We start from the raw sequence: 20,272 nt of genomic DNA, 5'->3' as shown, positions 1-20,272 counted from the left end.
GTGTTCTTCAAAGCCATGAATAGTCTGGCTTCTGGTTTCCGTCTCAGCCTCTGGCGTACCTTCCTCTGGCTCTGCTCCAAGTCCTTGGATGTTTAGTACCTAGAGCCTTGGTATTTGCTGCCCCCCTGTGGAATGCTCTGTTCATCTTTTAAGCCCACTTACTGCCTTTATCTTTTTAGTAAAAGACCAGTTCCTCAGGGAGAGGCATTCCTTCACCCACTGGACTCGATCACATATATTCTTCTATTTTCTTTCAGTAGTTGCCAAATTTATAATCCTCTAGCTAAGTCCTTAAATGACCTGCTTTATACTCTCCTTCGATAGTAGAGCAAAACTTCCTACCCCAAAATGTCTTGGGCATTTGAAGTGGTTGCTTTTCATTCAAGGCACATGTTGATGTGCCTATTTAAATTTAATTTAGATAATAATATTCGTTCATAAAAATGTGAAAACGTTCAATATTTTCCAAATGTATCGAGCGCCTTGTTAGGTAAACCTTTAGCAAGAGAAACTTAAATTTGAAAGTGAGGACCTGCTTTTCTTTTAATTTGGAAATCAGACAGGGGATCTTTGTGCTAGGAAGACTCACTTGAGTGTTTCTCTTAGAAATGTAAGGAAAGGTGCTTAGACAGGTAGGAGAGAAAGTTTAACAGGGTCTAACCTGAAAAAGACCTTATCTGCTAATGTCTTAAGGAGCTTCTCCTGTTTGCCTTTGGTCTTTTGGGACTAACTCTGAAGGTCCTTGGACAATCCGGGGAGAAGAGAGCCCTGTTGGGTAAAGCTGTGCGTCCTAGTAAGCTGGGCAGGTAGGGGCTCAAGCGATCAATCTGAGCTTCTGAATAACAAATTTAACCTTATTCCAGACTGGTCATACCAGTTACATCAATAGGTTGTGAACTAGAGCACTCTTACTTTCTTTTCATACTTGAATTCCATCTCATTCTTGTCTCCTGGGCTCTAATATAAGCACAGATTGAAGACTTTTCTAACATACTCCTTCACAGTTTTAGAAGCAAAAAATGTAAAAGTCAAAAAACCCCACATCCAAACAGAATGTCAAAATAATCAAGTTAAAATGGCATGGCCCAAACAGCTAAACAGTCAGAAATGCTAGCATAAAATGTAGCATCACCCCATATAAAGAAACAGTATACAGTACTCTTTATTTGCCTAGTACCATCCAGATACTACGGAGGTCACAAGATTTGATTGTCTCCTAAAAATAAATAAGCCAAAGAAAATATTGCATCTAAATTCTTGCCCAAATTTTCTAATAAAGAAACCATGATGTCTGCTTACACATTTTCATGACCACGGTATTTTAGAAACTGCAACTTGAGGACACTGCCAATTATTATCTGCCTATTATGTGCCAGGCGCTGCTGAGTGCTTTTCAGAAATCATCTCACTTAGCCCTTTCAACAACCTTGCTTGGCAGGATGATGCAATAGTGTGGGCACATTCAGGCTGCCTAGATTAAAATGAACTTGATGTTAGACTTTGGGACTCTTCTGATTTAAATCCCAAGCTCCATCAATACCAGCTGCATGACTCTTAAGATAGTTCAAACTTTACGTTAAAATGCTTCAGCATAAACAGTGTGATAGGTTCAAGGTTTGGTTTAAGAGAAACTCCAGGTGCAGCTAAGCATTCTATTTCACCACCCAGGGTGGCACAGTTTGTTTTTTTAATCAGAGTACACATCGCAGAATTGAGATGGCTTCTGTTGGCCATACTTCTATCAACACCCCAGCCCTACTAGTTAACCAATAAGAAATTGGCTCTCGTTTGAGGAAATGAATGATGGTCATAAAGATGCAAGGATTGACTGAGATCTTTTAGACATACTATTGTTGAAATAATTTCTAGGCCCAAGATGGAGTGGTTCCTGCCCTGGGTGCCACATCAGCAAACCAAAACCTAAACTTTCCTGTTCCTGTAAATGTCCCACTTGACCAGAAATAGATTATAGTCAGTCAGCCAACCCCCAAATGCCAAGCCAACTCTGGGCTCTGTACTTATTTCCTTGATCCTTATTCATTTTCTATTTTTTTCTCTTCCTTGTTTCTTATTCTTTAAGCTATAAAAACTGTCTGCCTCTCACCCCAGTTTGGAGTTCTCTGGACCCTTGGGAATGGAGACTGTCCACTTCATGAAGTGTTAAAGTTTGTATTACCTAAATCGTGTTCTTTAATCATGTTTAACACTATTTACTCTTGCATACTCGATGTGTAAGAATCTAGTTCCCTTGGAGATGGGGCCCTAGGCTTTTATCCTAAATAAATAGTCTGATATCCACCCACTGTGACTGGACTTCTGGGTGCCTGATGCTTACTTATAAGAGTAACTGGATCCTCTCTCTGGAGTACTGCCATCTGCCTCTAGGAAATTTCATGCAAGCTGGTGGGTAGAAAATCTGAAAGGACAGAAAACTGGGAGTAGGAGGAAGACAGAAAAGGGAAACAGAGTTGAGATCTGTGTTAGCCCATAGTAGATAATCAGTAATTGGCTGTTTAGGGTTTCAGCACAGGACTGTTTGTCATGACTGATCTTGGAGTTTAATCCGGGTAAAGAGGGAAGAAGAGCCCTCAGGTGACTAAGGACAGTAGAATCAGTGGACAGTAGATTCCAGTAGAAAAGGACTGTTCGGAGTGGGGGATATGGGAAGCAATGAGGTAGAAAATAAGTAGTAGTGCTCAGACAGTTGAATGAAATTCAGAATATGGAGGGGGAATTATTGGTACTCTAATGACCATGAGAATAGGTGGCTAAGGTCAGACATCGAAAGGACCATCTGGGTAGGATTTTTGAAAACATCAAGAATTATGGTAGACGCAGGGTTGGCAAGAGTCACAGTGAATCAAGAAACAAAACCTTCAAGGAATGTGGCAGAGTGACCTCAAGGGTGATATCTGACTGACTGCACTGATAAAATGAAACTACCAAGTCTGTACGATTTGGGTCATTTATCTACATAAATGGTATTCCATATACCATAGGGACCCACTGGTATCTGACTCTTTTATTATGTAAGACTAGCCTAGTTTAGCATGCCTAGATTAACAGCTGATGAATTACTCCATAAAAGTTTTGTAGATTTTTTTAGTCTATTTTAATTGAATATTTTTTTAAATTGAAGTATAGTTGAGTCACAATGTTGTGTTAGTTTCAGGTGTACACCACAGTGATTCAGTTACACATACCTATATATATATATCTGTTCTTTTTCAGACTCTTTTCCCTTATAGGTTATTACAAAATATTGAGTAGAGTTCCCTGTGCTATACAGTAAGTCCTTGTTGGTTATCTATTTTATATATAGTCATGTGTATATGTTAATCCCAATCTCATAATTTATCCCTCCCCTCCTTTTCCCCTTTGGTAACCATAAGTTTGTTTTCTATGTCTGTGGGTCTATCATAATTTCTTTTCTCCTGAAAAATATTGTTACGTACTTAGAAAAATGATAATGCCTTTACGGGCACAGGAAAAGAGAGAACAAAATTTGGGTATCTCATAGTTCTTTTCAAATTTCTGCTTGAAACTATTCAGTCTAGATGCTTTTATGAGCCATACAAATCGCATAATTTCTAAAATATTCTGCTTAAGATAGGTAACCTTAACAGTGAAAAGATCCAAAATCACTCATTCAGTCATCCAGTCATTCTTTCAATATGTGATGCCTCCTCTACCAGGTACTCAGGGAAGGCAGCCTTCCCACCATCAGCAACCACGTGTGCAGCTGCCCTTAGTTATTCTGGTCAGCTAGTTCACTGAAAAAGATTAATTAGAGTTTTTGCACCTCTCAGTAAGATGGGGGTTTATTATTCTCTTGAAATAAAAATAATTCATTCAGAGAATATGTCAAATCAATAGAACTGTCACCATAAGAGAAATAAACTCATAATAAGCTGAAAATTAAAATGGCATGTTTAATCAAAAAGGCCAGGATCCTCTCCTGTTAAAACTATAATTAGCTTTTGCCAAGCATGGAATCAAAAAGTATGATTTTACTTTATTCATTGGCTATAAATCTCATCCATCTGAATTCATTTTCTACCCTGTGGTTTCCTTTTTCATTCTCTAGAGAAAAAAGAATGCCTATATATATATGTCATATTTTCAACATGTGCTATGTTACCTTTAAATGTACTATTTACATAGCTCAATGACTATAGTTAGCTATATTCTAAATGAACTGCCCATTACAGTAACTTTAGAGGGTGTATTACTCCTTCTGGAACAGGGGGAGGTTCTAATGCAAGTTAGGGTAGATTTTTCCAATTGCTGTGACAGATTCTTTACATACCTGATTTCCTGTCCTCACACTGACACTGTAAGAAGGGTTAATTATTCTCCACATGCATTTTATAGATGAGGGAAACTGAATTGCAATGAGGTTAAGAAACACACTCAAAGTCACAGTAATTTTCTGCGGGAACCTCTGGGATAGAGATCATGTCAGATGAAGTTTGTTGCTATATTGTTCCAAGGTCTGTAGCTTTTCCACTCTGCCCCACGTAAGTGATAAGTCTATGGCTAATAATTATAGTAGTTAACATTTACTGAGAAATTGAAAACGACCAGGCAGGTACTAAGGTATTATATGTTTTTAAATCTCCAACAACCTTGTGATTAAGACATCAAGGTTTAGAGAAGGAAAGTAATTTGCCTAAGATCATACAATAAATAGTCAACTTAAGTGAGACACACATCTTGGCTCTCTCTCCTGAATTCTGGCCTCAAACTATAAACAGATAATTATCCTCAGTATATGGTTTGCTACAATACAAAGGTATGAAGTGAGGGGAGATAAAGATAGAGTTCAGACTGCTTTATTTACTTTCGTAAGTGGGTAGCTCAGATATTTCCTTTAGACTTCTGCAAAATTCATAAAACTGAAATAATGATCTTTGAGTTATTTAAATTTTAAGATGATTTTAGGAAGAATCATTCCAAGTGACGCCGATGTCTTGATTTATTGGCAGTTTTGACTTCGCTCACAGCAGGAACTTTTCTCTGGTCAGTATTTCTCATTCTTATGCAAAGATGACCATAACGGGAATTCCTACCCGGATGGGTTTCATTATCGAAAGACAGGAAGTGTCTTTCGTGAGGAAGTGAGGATAACATTGTGACTTGGCTCCTAACATGGGTATATTAGCCTTGCAATCTTTTCTTCCTGGTTACTCAGTATGTAAATGCATACCTTTGGCCACTGCTGGGCATAAAACCAAAATTAAACATGCGTGGTTTGGCAAAAATCATGACTGCTACTGCACCCAGTTTTTTAGAATTTCTTAAACTATACGAGAAAACAAGTGCATTATTCTTTTTATTTTTAAAAGAACTGCTGCCCTGGTGTTAAAAATTAAACTTCACACAGTACCAGCCATACATTAGGTCCTAAATAAGTATTTGTTTTATGATGAAATGAATAAACATAACTGCAGTGTAAATGTCTCATGTTCATTCTTTATACACAGAGTCACAGAGTCATACATTTCACAGATGTTTAAGGGATGGGTTACCCAGACATTTACCTGAAAAGGGTCTGCACGTTTACAATCGTTTTGGCATCTGCCATGTAGTCTTCCTCGGCGCTCATGGTGCTTTCTTTGTCCACAACCACCATGTTGGCAGCGAAAGTCACTCCACACCTGAGTAAATCGTCTAGACTTTGATAAAAACCAACAGAGAAAAATGAACTTTCAATAAAGCTCGGTACTAGGATGGTGTTAAAACTCGCTTACACCGCTGTGCTTCTAGGCGTATAGGTTGCCCTTAGACGTGGCTTTCACAGAGTGGACGCTGGCAGATATTACGGGAACTAATATAAGACAATATTCTCTACTGATATGAAGTAAATTGCATTTGGGGTTTCTTTACGTTTCATTAGATCTCAACCATTTCAAAGCACATGCATTAAGGATCTTTATTTAATAATACTTATTAATTTTATAAATAAAACATGGAAACACCCATTTTACAATCAAATAGAATTAGAACACGTTAGAACCTTGTTTTTACGATTAGCACATTACTTCAAAGACACGACATTCACATTTTTTATCCCTGAGGCACTTTTGGTAAGAATAGAAATGAACACATATTAATTTAGATGGTCAAGCCTAATAAGGAAATATATTTATTAAAAATACTTATTTTTAAATGTCTATTATTTGTGTAAAGCTATGTGTTATAGATTGGTTCTACACAGCCAAGAGCACGTAAAATATATAAATATCGGTTGCATTCAAGCCTACCTTTTCGCCACTTTTGAGCAAGTGATTGAATGAACTAATTTTGTTGGTTGCAGGAAATAATTGCTAAACTAGGACCCAAGTTCCTATGAGTTACCACAGCGTCAGTCTTCTCCTCTATCACTGATAAAAATTTTACTTAGCACTGAATTTAAAAACAATGTTACCATAAAAGCTGAATTAAGAAAACCATTATCTCATTGCCTTTGCTTCATACAAACTACAAAAATAGGACTGAACTGGATAAGGGAGATTGTATCAAAACTTGAATGAGTGCAAGAGTATTCTAGGTTCAGAACTGATTGACGATAGATAAGAAGAATTGGGCTAATTGATTTCTACATCTTTTGATTTAAAATGAGAAGTGTAAAACTTAAAGAACAGTAGCTCTTTTTAGCTTATTAAATGGAAGAGTCAGTTCCCCAAGGATCTTCTCCAAGTGCATGATCACTTGAATTAGTCATCTCACTAATTCACTAGAGGGAATTTTCCTTTCATGGGAAGGCAAGAGGCAGGATTTCTTACTCTGTTATATGGTGAGAGAATATTACCAAAGCTTTGAGTCCAAGATCCCCAGGAGTAGTCCAGAAAAAAATATTTCGCTTGAATCAGGCACAGTGTTCTGTGGCAGGGATTTTATGGCTAAAACTGTGGAAACAGAATGTTATTCCAAATAAATTTCCTATGGCGAGAGGGGCCAGGACCGTAACATCCAATCAATATGATGACCAAGTTTAAATCTCTAGGAATACTTTACTAGGGTGTTCCTTTTATCTAGGAAATTCATAATTGTTCTTACATCTATTAAAATACATTTTTTAAAAAGAAAGAAGTAGGTGGAAAATGAATGTGATATGGTCCCTTATGTACCATAAAAATGATGCCTAAATCTTATGTCTTCAACTGACCTTATTATAGTGGTAATCCACTTTCTCATATTTCATTTCTTACAATCTTTACTTCCCTGATTAAAAAAATTGTAATTGTCTATATAGGAAAAGGGAAAGATAAGGTGGTAGAAGGTAAGCTTGACTGAAAAAAGATACACAAATAGAAGTGATAATAAAAAATGAATATTTCATCAGCAATAAATCAATGAAGTTGAAAGTTAACAAAAAACTTAACTATGAGAATTCCTGTACTAAATAGTCACTAACTACCTAAACCTGTATATATCAGTTAATTCCATACTCAAAATATTGGCCATTGTAGTTGACACATAACTTTGGCAAATGATTTTAGTAATTATTATTAAATATGAGTTTATAAAGAAATCTATAGAATCTATAGAAAATACATAAAATTGGAATGGCATTTCTGAACCACATAGAAACTTTTTTGTTCTTCATGTTTTAACTTTAAATTATTTATATTCATTTAATATTGTATTGTATTCTTTCTTTCCTTTTTTTATTTGGCTACCGATTTATTCTTATAATTCTGTGTCTATCATAATTTCTCCCCACTATCTTATCTACAAAGCCACTGCCCATTTTTTCTTTAGCACTATTGCTTTACACAGTTTGGTCACCAGATGGCGGCCCAAGAAAAAAGTCAACATGGATGAAAAACGGTTACAGATAATCTAACTGACATTGCCCCTCTTTCTACCTTTCTCTGACTTCCTTTTCGAAGAGAACTAGAATGTGAAGGAATGAATGTAGGTGAATGTTTGTGAGTGTGTTCTAATTCATTCATAGTTTTCTTTGCTTATTTATGTTTAAGGAAAATTTCAAACATAAGCAGAAGAGAATACTATACTGAACCTCCTGTACCAATCACCCAGCTTCAATAATTAGCAACTTGTAGCCAATCCTATTTCATCTCTAATCCTAGGGATTTGATCCTTTCCATTCTTCTTTTCCGCCCCGTAAATACTTTTATAGACAGAGAATTCATCATATAGTTTACATCAAAAAAGACAGATGAGAGGTTTATTTTATATCTTTTAAATATAATGTTCTAATGAATTTTAATAGAATACCCTCACAACAAAGAAACATTATTGATAAAATATGGATTGATTTCACTTTCATGGATTTAAATAATAGTTTTAGTACATCTACATTTTAGTTAGTTGGTTAGTATTATGCAACTGATAACGTAAATTATATTAATGTAGAATGGAAGCTAAATATACGTTAATCTGTTTGGCCTTTAATGTGTCCACAGCGAATAAACACTGTCAAAGTTACAAAGCTTCGTTTTTTCAGCATCTACAAGATGAAATGTAAGCATGAAAGTTCTCAGTGGATAACTTTTAGCATTTTATTTGGAATGCTCTGGGCTGATTTTTTTTAGAATGGAAAATTAAGACATTTTATAAGCATACTAGTTTTCTGATCTTTTAGTTTTTGTATTTGTTATTATGTCATGTTTATGCATATAACAATTTGTATTTTAAAACTGAAGCATTGCACACATTTGACCTTTAATTAAAAAATTTTTGGAAGACTCTAATATGTTACCAGAATAGACTGTCAAGGAAATGCTCCAATTAATAAATCTGATTTACAATGAGCATTTCCAAATTATTTTGAAGGTTTCCAGAAGTTATGATAATGATACCAATGCATCACAATGTTGAAATTCTAGGTTTTCTCTACAAAGATGTTAACAGTAATAAAGTTACTGCTATAGATGACACAAAACTGGAATAGCTTTAGAAAGGGAACAAAATTGACATGCAGCAAGATTTGTTTTAATTCAGCAACAGATTACTGCTTAGGAAGTTTGAATGCAAGATGTATAACACGAGAACATAAGCTCCACATGCAATATACATCATATTTTCAACACTGAAATGGCAAATTACACTCATCATGCAACACAGGGTGCAGCACATGACAAACCACAGGACACCACACTAGTTAGTGTGCCAAAGATTTTGTCACCTACTTGTCAATAGAGCCCACCATGTAGTAAACCATTGGAAACCAACAGATTGCATCCAGAAAATGCATATCTGGCCTAAGTAGCAGATGGGTTACAAAATGAAACACAATGTCACAACAGTGGCAGCACTTCTAGGGAAAGTAAGTAAGTTGACTTAGTTTTCATTTCCAAAACTAAACACTGTTGACAAGATTAATTTTAAGTGCCTTTTCTCTTAACATTAATTTTAAAATGTCATTTGCACTTGTTATGAATAATACAATGCACTCAACAATGATAAAAGCAAGTTGTATTTCTGCTTTCTAAATCAGAAACATTATGGCATTATTCTACAAAAACACTGAATTGATCCTCTTAATTTATGACTAAAAAGTCTTGTCAGTGAGTTTAAAATTATTCATGCTGAGAAAGTCTTGTAAAATGGGGAACTGATGATTTTATTTTGATGATATAAAACATAAGGAACTAAATTAGCATGCCTATTAAGAGCAATTTTCTCCAAGGGATATACAGAATCACAACATGTCCCTTAATATATCAACATATCAATAAATAAATATAGTATATGCACCCATCAATATATATATATTATACAAAATTAAAATTAAAGTAATTCACCTTTTACATTACTGATTTCCTCAATATATATTGTTGAGCAAATCTGTATTGCAACTGAAATCTCTACTCTTTATGCATATTTGGGGAAAGAATCATGAACATGGAAGCTTCCTTAGAAATTACCTAATCTACTGTATTCATTTTCTAAAGTTATTAATTCTTTCATGCATCTATTCACTCAGCATATATGTATCCAAAAAGTTTTATCTAACAGACATTTTAGTATACGCAGGTGTACGCAAAAAGAATATGTTAACTTGTACTGTAAGAAATAGAGTTTTTGGAACACATAAGTAAAAGCACAAAATTACAACACGTTTTAATCTGAAAAAATAAGGAATAGGTTGCACTCAGGAGACAGAGTTCAGAATCATTTCACAGAGGAAATATTTAATTTGGATGTTGAAGAATGAGTAGGAGTTGGCTCAGTAAAGGAGAAGCAAAGGGAACCTCTAGGCAAAGGGCAGTACAGCCCCTGCAATATCCCAGGTGCTTCTCCCAGCCTGAAGAAGTCTTGTCCTCCCTGATTTATTTTCTTCCTGTTGATCACGCTCATCTTTTTCCACTCTAAAGAAAAATAATGCTCAGTGCAGTGAAGCATAAAAAGAAAACTTCCAGACTATCCCTGTTGATTACATTCCTACCATCAATAAATTACTTCCTAACCATTTTAAGTGGCCCCATATTACTACATATTATAAATATACCACAATTCATTTTAAAAATCCTCAATTATTTCATTTATGTTATTTTCACTTTTGTGCTATTAATTACTGGAGTTACAAGCTATTTCCAATATCCTGCTATTATAAATGTTACTCCTCTGGACATTTTTGGATGACTCTTTTTCTAGCATTTGTTTTTATCATTTACCCCAAAACATTCATAAAACTTTTCACATTAGTGAATCACAGGTTACAAATATTTTTAAAGCTCATGCTGTCGGTTGTTTTCAACAAACATAATCATATACAGTCCCAGTAGTGGTCTTGGCTAGTGCCTGCCAATTCTTCTCTTTCTGGGCACTGCTCTGCATCTTAAAATTAGAAGGGGTATTCTCACTGCTGACTCAAGACCCTCCATGTCTCTTACCCACCTCGTGATTATAGAAGAATACGTCAGGATACAAGTGACACAAGACAGGGACAGCACTGAGATTCTGCGGTGCTTTGAAAGATCCTTTTGACTGTGTCATTTTGGGGGTTATTATTTTGTTTTATCTCTCTTTGCTCCAACATAGTTCCAGTCAGATAAAGTGAGTAGCTCAATAACTTGTGTAGCAGAGTTGGGTCCATAACTCCTCATTATTAATTGCAGAGCTATACCCTGTCTGGAATAACCTCCTCATTTTTTAAAATTCAGATTATTTCAATTATTTACACTATCTTCACTGACCATCTGTCCACTGTAACGTATCTGTCTTCCAAAGTCTTGCAACAGTAGTTAATGTTATTGAATAATTCAACTTAATAAAGATACCAAAAATTTTCCATGTGATAAGAAGTACTGGGGTCACTAATCCTTACGTTATGCCAACTCTTCTGTTAGAGCTAAAACTGAAGATTTGGCCTTTGTATTTTTTTGTTTTGTCCAGTAGAAATCATTCAAAGTACTCAGACATCAAAATTATTGCCTTATATATTCTTAAAACTCATGAATCTTACTGACATGCAATTCTGCCACAAACGTGTATTTACAATGCACAAACAATCTTTCAAATCCTTAGAAATTAACATCTGTATTGTGGTAGCATGGTTCATCCTTACATGAATCCAGCTGTTACAAGGCAAGGCAAGTCACCTGAAACCTGGTAAACATATAATCCTGATGAAGCATATCTAATGTAGGGAGTTTAGTATGCCATACCCTGCAAAATTTAACTTGTATAACAAACAGATCCATGCACTACTTTTACTGATAAAGGTGGTTTAAAAGGAAACCTGAAATATAAAGAATATATCAACTATACGTTCATATGGATTACGTTGGCTCATTTAAGTAAATCGGCAAAGGTTTTTATGGCACTAAACTGCTTAGTAAAAAAAATGAGCACATCATTCATCAGATTCCTAACTGTAATTCTATTAAGAAACATGACTATTTGAGTCTAAATATCTTCATTATATTTAAAATATCTTCATTATATATAAAAATTTTCATTATATGCAAATATGAATTAGTTAGCTATTGATAGGAAGTTAAAAGTTTTGGGAAATTGCATGGATTTGCAAGTTGAAGATCATTTTTTCCCATTTAACTAATAACTATAATGAACTTAATTTTTTTATTTCAAATTCAAGAAAAGAATGCAGTGAGAGTTTATTTTGCTAGCATTTCATAATTCCACTTTTAAGAAGTTTATTTCTCCCTTAAAAATATAGTAGTAGCTTAATTTCAACAACTTGAGATAAATTTCCCTTTTTTTGTTAATTGGGTTTTCACAGAAATTCTCCCATCAGTTTAAATAGTGACAATGTCCTTCTCTTGATTGGTAGAAGGGGGGAAACTGACATTTCCTCACTGCCTTTTATGAGTCAGATATTGTACTAGTGCTTCATATACATCATTTTATATACTTGCAAAATAACTTAAGATAAATGTTCTACTCATTTTATAAATGAGAAAATTGAGGCTTACAGAAATTCCATAATATGCAACAGGGCTATCAAGAGGGTAAACTTAGATCTTATTTCAGATCTGTATGAGTCTAAGGTCTGAATGTCTTTAATAAGGACCCTGACATATCAGACAGTTTATCGTTACTTTTGAAATAAGCTGAACTGGAGGTTACTTGTAGCTATATGTGGAAAGAAGATTGGTTTAGTAAAGGGATAGTTTAAACAAGATGTTGTAAAAATTAAGAAGATAAGCCTGGATCTTGTACTTTAACCTTGTGTAGCTTTGGGTAATGTATTCCAAAGTGTTTGACTCTCTTTTCCATGTCTCATATGAAATAGCATCATGAGATGACTAGACGATCTTTAAGGGTGAGATGGTAATCAAAATATTTAAAATCAGTGTGGTACAACAACAGGCCAAATAGAACAGATGGCCAATCAATCAGAACTGAGACCAGCTCTAATGAACCAGTATCAAGTGTAAGATGTTTTCCAATGTGCCCGGGTTTTATTTAATTACCATATGAAATGGGGAAGGCTTTCTATTTGGAAACATTGTGAAGACTTATTTTGACACATTATGTATGTGAATATCATAAATTTAATTTACATTTTTAAATCCCATATTTGTGGCATCTGTTCAATTTGTTTCTGGTATATTGAATAAATTGGTCTTCAACTAAATTTCCTAAGTAGCCATGTATTGATATTATTTTCAGCAATGCTCATGTGCATTTAAAATAAAGTCAAACCCCACTAAGCTAACTAATAATTGTAGAAGTGTGTACAATTATTAGTGTGCAAATTCTTATAACCCAGAAATATTTTAAAGAAAACATCATATTTCTTTGTAATACTATAGGATAGATTGAAAAATACTAGCCACAGCAGAGAAACAAGTATCTCATTGTTTAAAAAAAAAGAAGAGGATTGCATAAAACTTCTTGGAACGTTATTTACTGGTGTTTAGTTTTTGTTTCCTCATTCTCAATCAAAGGAACAGAGAACAACAAATAAAAATGTTAGATACCGCTTTCGGGAAATGCACAGGAAGCTGATAAATTTTACAGCCCGAGCTTTCATCCCAACCCTTTGAAAAAAAGTCAAACCGCATTAAAATCATTTAACAAACAACATCATGTGAATAGCTAGATTCCAAACTGTAAGTCCTTAGGAAAGCAAAGAAAAAATTTAACGCAAAATATTCTAAAGTTAAAATATTCTTGTTTCTAAAAACAATTGACAAACAATGTATTTTTGCATATATCAAAAACCTGTAAGTAAAGTAAGGTCACATAGTTAAAGATCAATGAACTATGAATTGCAGAGAATGTTCTAATTCTAGAATCGTCCTTGGAAAAAATCATTTAACTTCTTTGGCCTGTTTTTTCCTTTCTATGAAATAAGAGGCAGTGGTGTAATCAAGTCACACAGACTGAATTCTTTAAATGTTATCATTGTAATTTGTAAGCTTTGAGATCTTAAGCTGCTTGGTACATCTTTCTGAGGATAAATCATCACTATATAACATGGATATATTTTTTATGGAAATACAATGTGAAATAAAGGTTAGGTATCTACTATGATGATTGTCATGTAGTAAATGCTCAACAATTATTACTAAAATAAGCAGAGGGTGGTGGCAAAGAATATTAATTTTATTAAATAGTCACTACAGTACTATTCAGATAAAATATTCTCTGATAAAAGCTACATCTATATTTATATTGAAATACTGACCAGTTTGCCAGTAACTAAGACAAACAGAGTCTTCAGATTTTTCTATGATTAATCAGATTCAGGAATCAAGACTCTAGAAACAACCACTTGATTTTTATATTTCTAATATACAAACCAATCAATCAATCATTCAGTAACTGGGCATTTTGGTAACCTGTGAATTCAAAACCAAACAGAAAGAGGCTGATTTAGTTATGGCAATTCCAAAGTCTACACCAGGTACACAGGTTAAGAAATCCTATCTCCTGCCACCTGCTCATTGGAATAATAAGGGGGAGAGAGGGGGATTAGTGACTCTGAGATAAGATTACTTAGCAAGACTGGATATGGAAAAGGAGTGGAGCTCATCTCCATTCCATGGAGTAAACTCCACTCCCAAATTTGGCAAGACTGATTCTTTTATTGTGGTTTATAAGGAATGTATATTTGGCATTCACATTCAGATTTCTCACATATATTTGGTCTTCACCACATTTTCTAGCTCACAGCTCCCAAAACCCTTGGAATTTCCTGAGTGATAACAGCAATGGGAGCATCTTTTGTCGTAATATTTGGTCTCTAATCCTCAGTTCCTGAAATCACTTCAGAGCCAAAAAAGGTGAAAGGGGTGTCTTGTTCTCCATAACAAGCCCCTTTCCAGGACCACTGGGTTTAAATTAATGAGGTGCCTTTTGGAAAGTACCTAAGGATGGGGCTGTTTGCCAGGGAAACTGAAGTTCCAACCTGAATAGAGGGTTGGAACTTCAGTCCCACCCCGTGATTTTTGAGGAAGGGGGAGGGGCAGGAGATTGAGTTCAATCACCAATGGCCAATGATTTAATCAATCGTGCCTATGTAATGAAGCCTCCATTAAAAATCCAAAAGGATGGAGTCTGGAGAACTTCTGGGCTGGTGAACAGGTAGAGATTTGGTGATAGTGGTGCCCACATAGAGGGCGTGGAAGCTTCACGCCCTTTCCCCATACCTTGCCCTGTGCATCTCTTCCATCCAGTTGTTCCCAAGTTATATGCTTTTATAATAAGGTGGCAATCTGGTCAGTAAAATGTTTCTCTGAATTCTGTGAGCTGCTCTAGCAAATAACTTGACCTTGAGTAGGTGGTTGTGGGAACCCCCGATTTACAGCCACTCAGTCAGAAGTACAGGTAACAACCTAGACATGCAACTGGCATCTGAAGTCTAAGGAGGGGGTCACTGAAACTTCCCATCTATAGCGGCTCAGTTATGGGGTGATAACCTGGCTTGTGATTGGCTTCTGAAGTGGGGGTGGGACAGTTCTGTAAGACTGAACTTTCAACCTGTGGAATCCGATGCTATTTCTGGGTAGATGGTGTCAGAAGTGAGTTGAATTCCCCCAGAACTGAGCTGGTGTCCTGAGCATTGCTTGCTGGAGGTGTGGAGAAACCCTCTGACACACACATACACATTGAAATCGGGACCAAGAACCCAATTAGGAGATTTACACATCAGGACAAGAAATTATACCTTGAAATAATATAAACAAGGTGAAAGGATAGTTTTTACCCTTTGCTTTATCACAGGGCTGCTGTAGGCACAGCGCCACTTCTTTCTTTTCAAGCCTCTTCCTATCTGCTTCTCTGTATTCTGGGGCCTGAGTTGATCCACTTTGATCCAAGCCATCCGAGATGGGAATGCTCTAAGTCAACCAGCTTGTAAATACCCCTGTCTTAAATTCATCTTTAAGGCAGTGGACACATTACACCATAGCAAAAAGAGCCAAAATTGGACACTTCTGAATTCACATAGTTGATGAGCATCTCTTATGTGCCAGATCTTAGCCAGTTTCTTAGAGCCTCCTACCAGAGAATTTCCAGAATAAGGGATATATCCCAAGGCCTTGGAGGTGCTTTGCCACCATACTCTATCACCCTAGCCATCCAGTAATCCAACTTTTATTCTCCTAAGATTTGTTTTATTAAGCTTTTATTTCTTCTGACATTGGGTCCAAGTTTTTGTTCCCCTACACCTGCCCTAAGTTTACCTCACCTTTCCTTGGATGCTAAAGTAGTATCAAAAAAGTCATTGAGTCATCAGACCTGAAAATGCTTCAACTGAAACCTCTAGAGGTGTGCTCAAGTTTTAGAGTTGATTAGCATTGAGATACTGACTCTAAAACAAGATGCATCAATGAGTATCTTGATATTCATATATTCAGAATAAATAATGTCATGCAGTTACAATATATTGGGGAGATATCTCTGTTTTGAAAAAATTCTTTTGATAAATTTTAAAAGCAGAGACAAGGCAGCAGATTTTGCCCTCATTTGGTTTACCCTGAAATTTGCATCACTTTAGAGTTTAAGAGGAGAGTTGGAGGATTCTAAAATATGGTATTGATTTAAGGACCATCTGCTACTAATCTGAGTCAGAGAGAGAAATATTGCAATTTTAGTATACAATGGATTTGACCACAGCATTTAGAGATATATATTTATATTCGTATAAGGATTTTGAAATGTTTAAGTAGTCTTATTTCACAAGAGTATATCAATCAGACATTTTCAAAAGAAATGAACATGGTAAAGCACAAACTATTCATGTTATGTTACAGAATATATGTTTTAACAGTGGAAGAATCATAAGAACTTATGATGATGTGTAATGGTATGATATAAAATGGATCATTAATATGCTCCTCTGATAATTAATGGTTCTTTACAAAGACAATGAAATTGTCCAGTTTTGGCAGAGATTTTCCAGGCTAGTTGATTAATTTAACGAAAATAACTATAATTATTTCAGTGGCATGTTTCCGACTGGTAGAGAGCAATGACCACTTGCAAAAATAGTTTTAAATAAAAGGCTCAGAGTACTCCGGTGATGTTTTAAGTTGTATTTGTGAAACACGATCATATACAATGGTTGTTTTCTACCACAGCACAGAATATATCTCTCAATGAATCATGTGCCATAATGTATCTGATTTAAAATATTCTAAGTAAATTAAATTATTTTTGATAAAATATTAACAAATTTTTGTCTTGTTTGTGCATTTTAAAATATACTTACGGGTTATCCAATAGCAGTATTACGGGATTAAGTTCTTTCTTTGGTCTATAATATGCCCTGAGAGGAACAATAAAATTATACAATCCATTTCCAGCTGTTTCAGCTGCAACTATAATTAGCTTATTTTTGAATCCATAGGCTTTTGCGTCCTCATAGCAGTTATGCTGGCAACTCTAGAGAAGAAAAATTATACAAAGAAAGGCCATTTTTATACTCCACTAATATTGGGTAAAAATATTTAGAAGATCTGGAAATGTGAAATTAATCTAACCTAGTAAATCCTTTGTTTTCTAACAAATTTGAAAATAGTTACATTTTTCTATGCCCAGTTCTCCAGCCTGAAGGTGTGCATGGACAAGACAAATGAATTGCAGGTATGCAGCTTGATGTGGGGAAGGAAAAGGCAGCAACACAGTGTACACATGTTCTACTGCAAACTGAAACTTGCTGCCAGATGACATCTGGGTATCAATATTAAGGAATCATCACAAGGTATATGTATATCAAAGCATCATGTTATATACCTCAAATATACACAATTTGTATTTTTCAATCATACCTCAATAAAGCTGGAAAAAAATAAATAATCTGCCTCTGACTTTATTTCCAGAAATAGAGTAATATTAAAATTAAATAATCTTGGAACATTCCAAGTATGGAATATGAAAAGGATGGATATCGATATCAAAAGGGATTTTTTTTTGGTTAAAAAACAAAAACAAAAATTAAAAGAAGAAAACCCTAATTGTCTAAATGTATACCTGAGCTGGCAAGATAACGATGCAAATACTCAAATGTAAAATACTAATGTTAACAATAATAACAACAAAAAAATGACAACACATTACCAAAATGTGTTTCCTGAGGATATTTTGCTATTTCCTAGGGAGCTAGAATTTACTGGACTTAGCATTATTAAATCAAGATCCTTTTAAACAAAATTATCTGCCTGGAGAATTGCTTTAGTGTTCTGGTTTTTTAATCTCTATATGTCTTTATGAGGGTTTCTTTTTATTTGGGTTGAGATTTGTTGATTCTCTGTGGATTCATCATCAACTCTGGAATGTTCTCTGCCTTTATTCTTTAATAAAAAATTACAGAACATTGTTGGGAACAAGGTACTTTGAGTCAGCAGAAACAATAAACAACAGAATTAGACTCACAAAGATTACAGATTTCACTGTTATAAGATTCAGAATAGAAAATGAGCGTGTTTACTATGTTTAAAGAAATAAAAGAGAACATTCAAAGCATGAGCAAAGAACAAGAGGGTATTTAAAATATTCACTTAAATGTTTAAAGAATTACATATACTCTATTCTGGAACTAAAAATATAACAATGAAAAACAGAAACTCAAAAGATGATTTAAATTGCCCATTTGATGCATCTGAAGGGATCAACTGCATGATTGAGTTGAAGTAATTACTCAGAATACAGAAAGAAAAGAGAAAGTAGTACGGAAAAATTAAGACACTTGGAAGATAGTGTGAGAATGTCTAATACACATTTAAACAGAATACCTGAAAAAGAGATGCGAGAATCAGCAAGAAGCACTATTCACATAAATATTGACTGAGGATTTTCTAGAATGAATGAAATATCCAAATCCTCAGGTTCTGGAAACCCAATGAATCCTAATCCAAATAAATAAAGAGAAATCCAGTGTCATACACATTGTCATAGTGCAGAACAGCCAAGACAACAAGAAGATCTTAAAAGCAGCCAGAGAGGAAAGAGAGCTTTAACTACCAGAAACACAAATTACAACGATGGCTGACTTCTCATCAGCAGTGTGGAGTGCAGAAGGTAGTAAATAAAATCCTAACAGGCTAAAAGAAAAAGAAAACTCAGAGCCTGGAATTGGACACCCAGCAAAACTACTGTTCAAGAAGGAGGACAAAATAAGGACATATCTAGGGAAAGTGAAATTGAAAGAATTGACCACTAATAGGATCTCATTAGTAGAATTTCTAAAAGCTGTAATCATGGAAGTAGGAAGATCAATCCAGCAGGAAGGATTAAGGCATAAGAAAGAATGGAGAAATGGGGAATGGTAAAGGAGAAGGACAGGAAGTCTTCACTGGAAGTATGATTGGAGAATTACTACTATAAACAGGATCTGAAGCCACATGAAATTAGGTCACTTACAAAGAGATGGTGGAAGGAGAAGGATGACAGGCTGAGGCTGAGATTATTAAGAACTTCACTTTTACGAGATCAAATGAGGTCAAAGAACTAATATAGAAGCTTTAGAAGTAGCTCAACTAGTAAGAACAAAAAAAGAAATAGAACAAGGACAAAACAGGGAACTTAGTATTGATAAACCTTGGCCAAAAAGGAGCCTGCTGATACTGATGCAAAACGGACTGGGCAACAAAATACCTGCTCACAGACTTCATGGACACAGTAGGATTGGCTGCATAACCCCATCTGCTAATCGCAAAGTGGGCACTCATTTACAGAGCAGACCACCACCTCCGGCCAGACTAACGCCACCTAAAGAATGGATAACCCCAGATGTTATCGGCCAATCAACGATACTCGGAAACATCGCTTTTTTACTTTGGTAAAGAGACAACTTGTCTTTTGGCTTTAAAAGACTGCTTCTCGGGGCTTCCCTGGTGGCGCAGTGGTTGAGAATCTGCCTGCCGGTGCAGGGGACACGGGTTCGAGCCCTGGTCTGGGAAGATCCCACATGCCACGGAGCAACTAGGCCCGTGTGCCACAACTACTGAGCCTGCGCGTCTGGAGCCTGTGCCCCACAACGAGAGAGGCCACGACAGTGAGAGGCCCGCGCACCGCGATGAAGAATGGCCCCCGCTTGCCACAACTAGAGAAAGCCCTTGCACAGAAACGAAGACCCAACACAGCCAAAAATAAATAAATAAATAAATAAATTTATTTAAAAAAAAAAAAAGACTGCTTCTCCTCCAGCAAGCCTCATCTCTGAAAGCATAACTTTTCCTGTATCAGGTTCCCTTCTTGGGAATCAGTGGTGGAATCATTTCGACTCTTTGGTTTCCCAACATTACTTTCATCTTTGTGTGTTAAAAAGTAAAATGCCACCAGATGTGAACCCAAGCTTTATGGGACCTAAAGCTTATATTAT

General features: G+C 35.4%; 1 protein-coding gene across 1 annotated transcript in view; it reads right to left on the bottom strand.

Annotated features, from left to right (window-relative positions):
• The window catches only part of KCNT2 (potassium sodium-activated channel subfamily T member 2), a 379,130-nt gene that overhangs the window by 71,844 nt on the left and 287,014 nt on the right, over positions 1-20,272 (bottom strand). The window contains exons 19-20 of the mRNA XM_061185285.1: positions 17,162-17,334; positions 5,544-5,678 (exon numbers count right to left, since the gene is read on the bottom strand). Coding sequence (XP_061041268.1) covers positions 5,544-5,678; positions 17,162-17,334 — 308 coding nt within the window. The remainder of the gene's footprint in view (positions 1-5,543; positions 5,679-17,161; positions 17,335-20,272) is intronic.

The sequence above is a fragment of the Eubalaena glacialis genome, chromosome 3 (genome assembly GCF_028564815.1).
Source record: "Eubalaena glacialis isolate mEubGla1 chromosome 3, mEubGla1.1.hap2.+ XY, whole genome shotgun sequence".
Taxonomy (NCBI): Eukaryota; Metazoa; Chordata; class Mammalia; order Artiodactyla; family Balaenidae; genus Eubalaena; species Eubalaena glacialis.
Note: the sequence above shows the minus strand (reverse complement) of the source record. Positions and strands in the feature narration are given on the sequence as shown.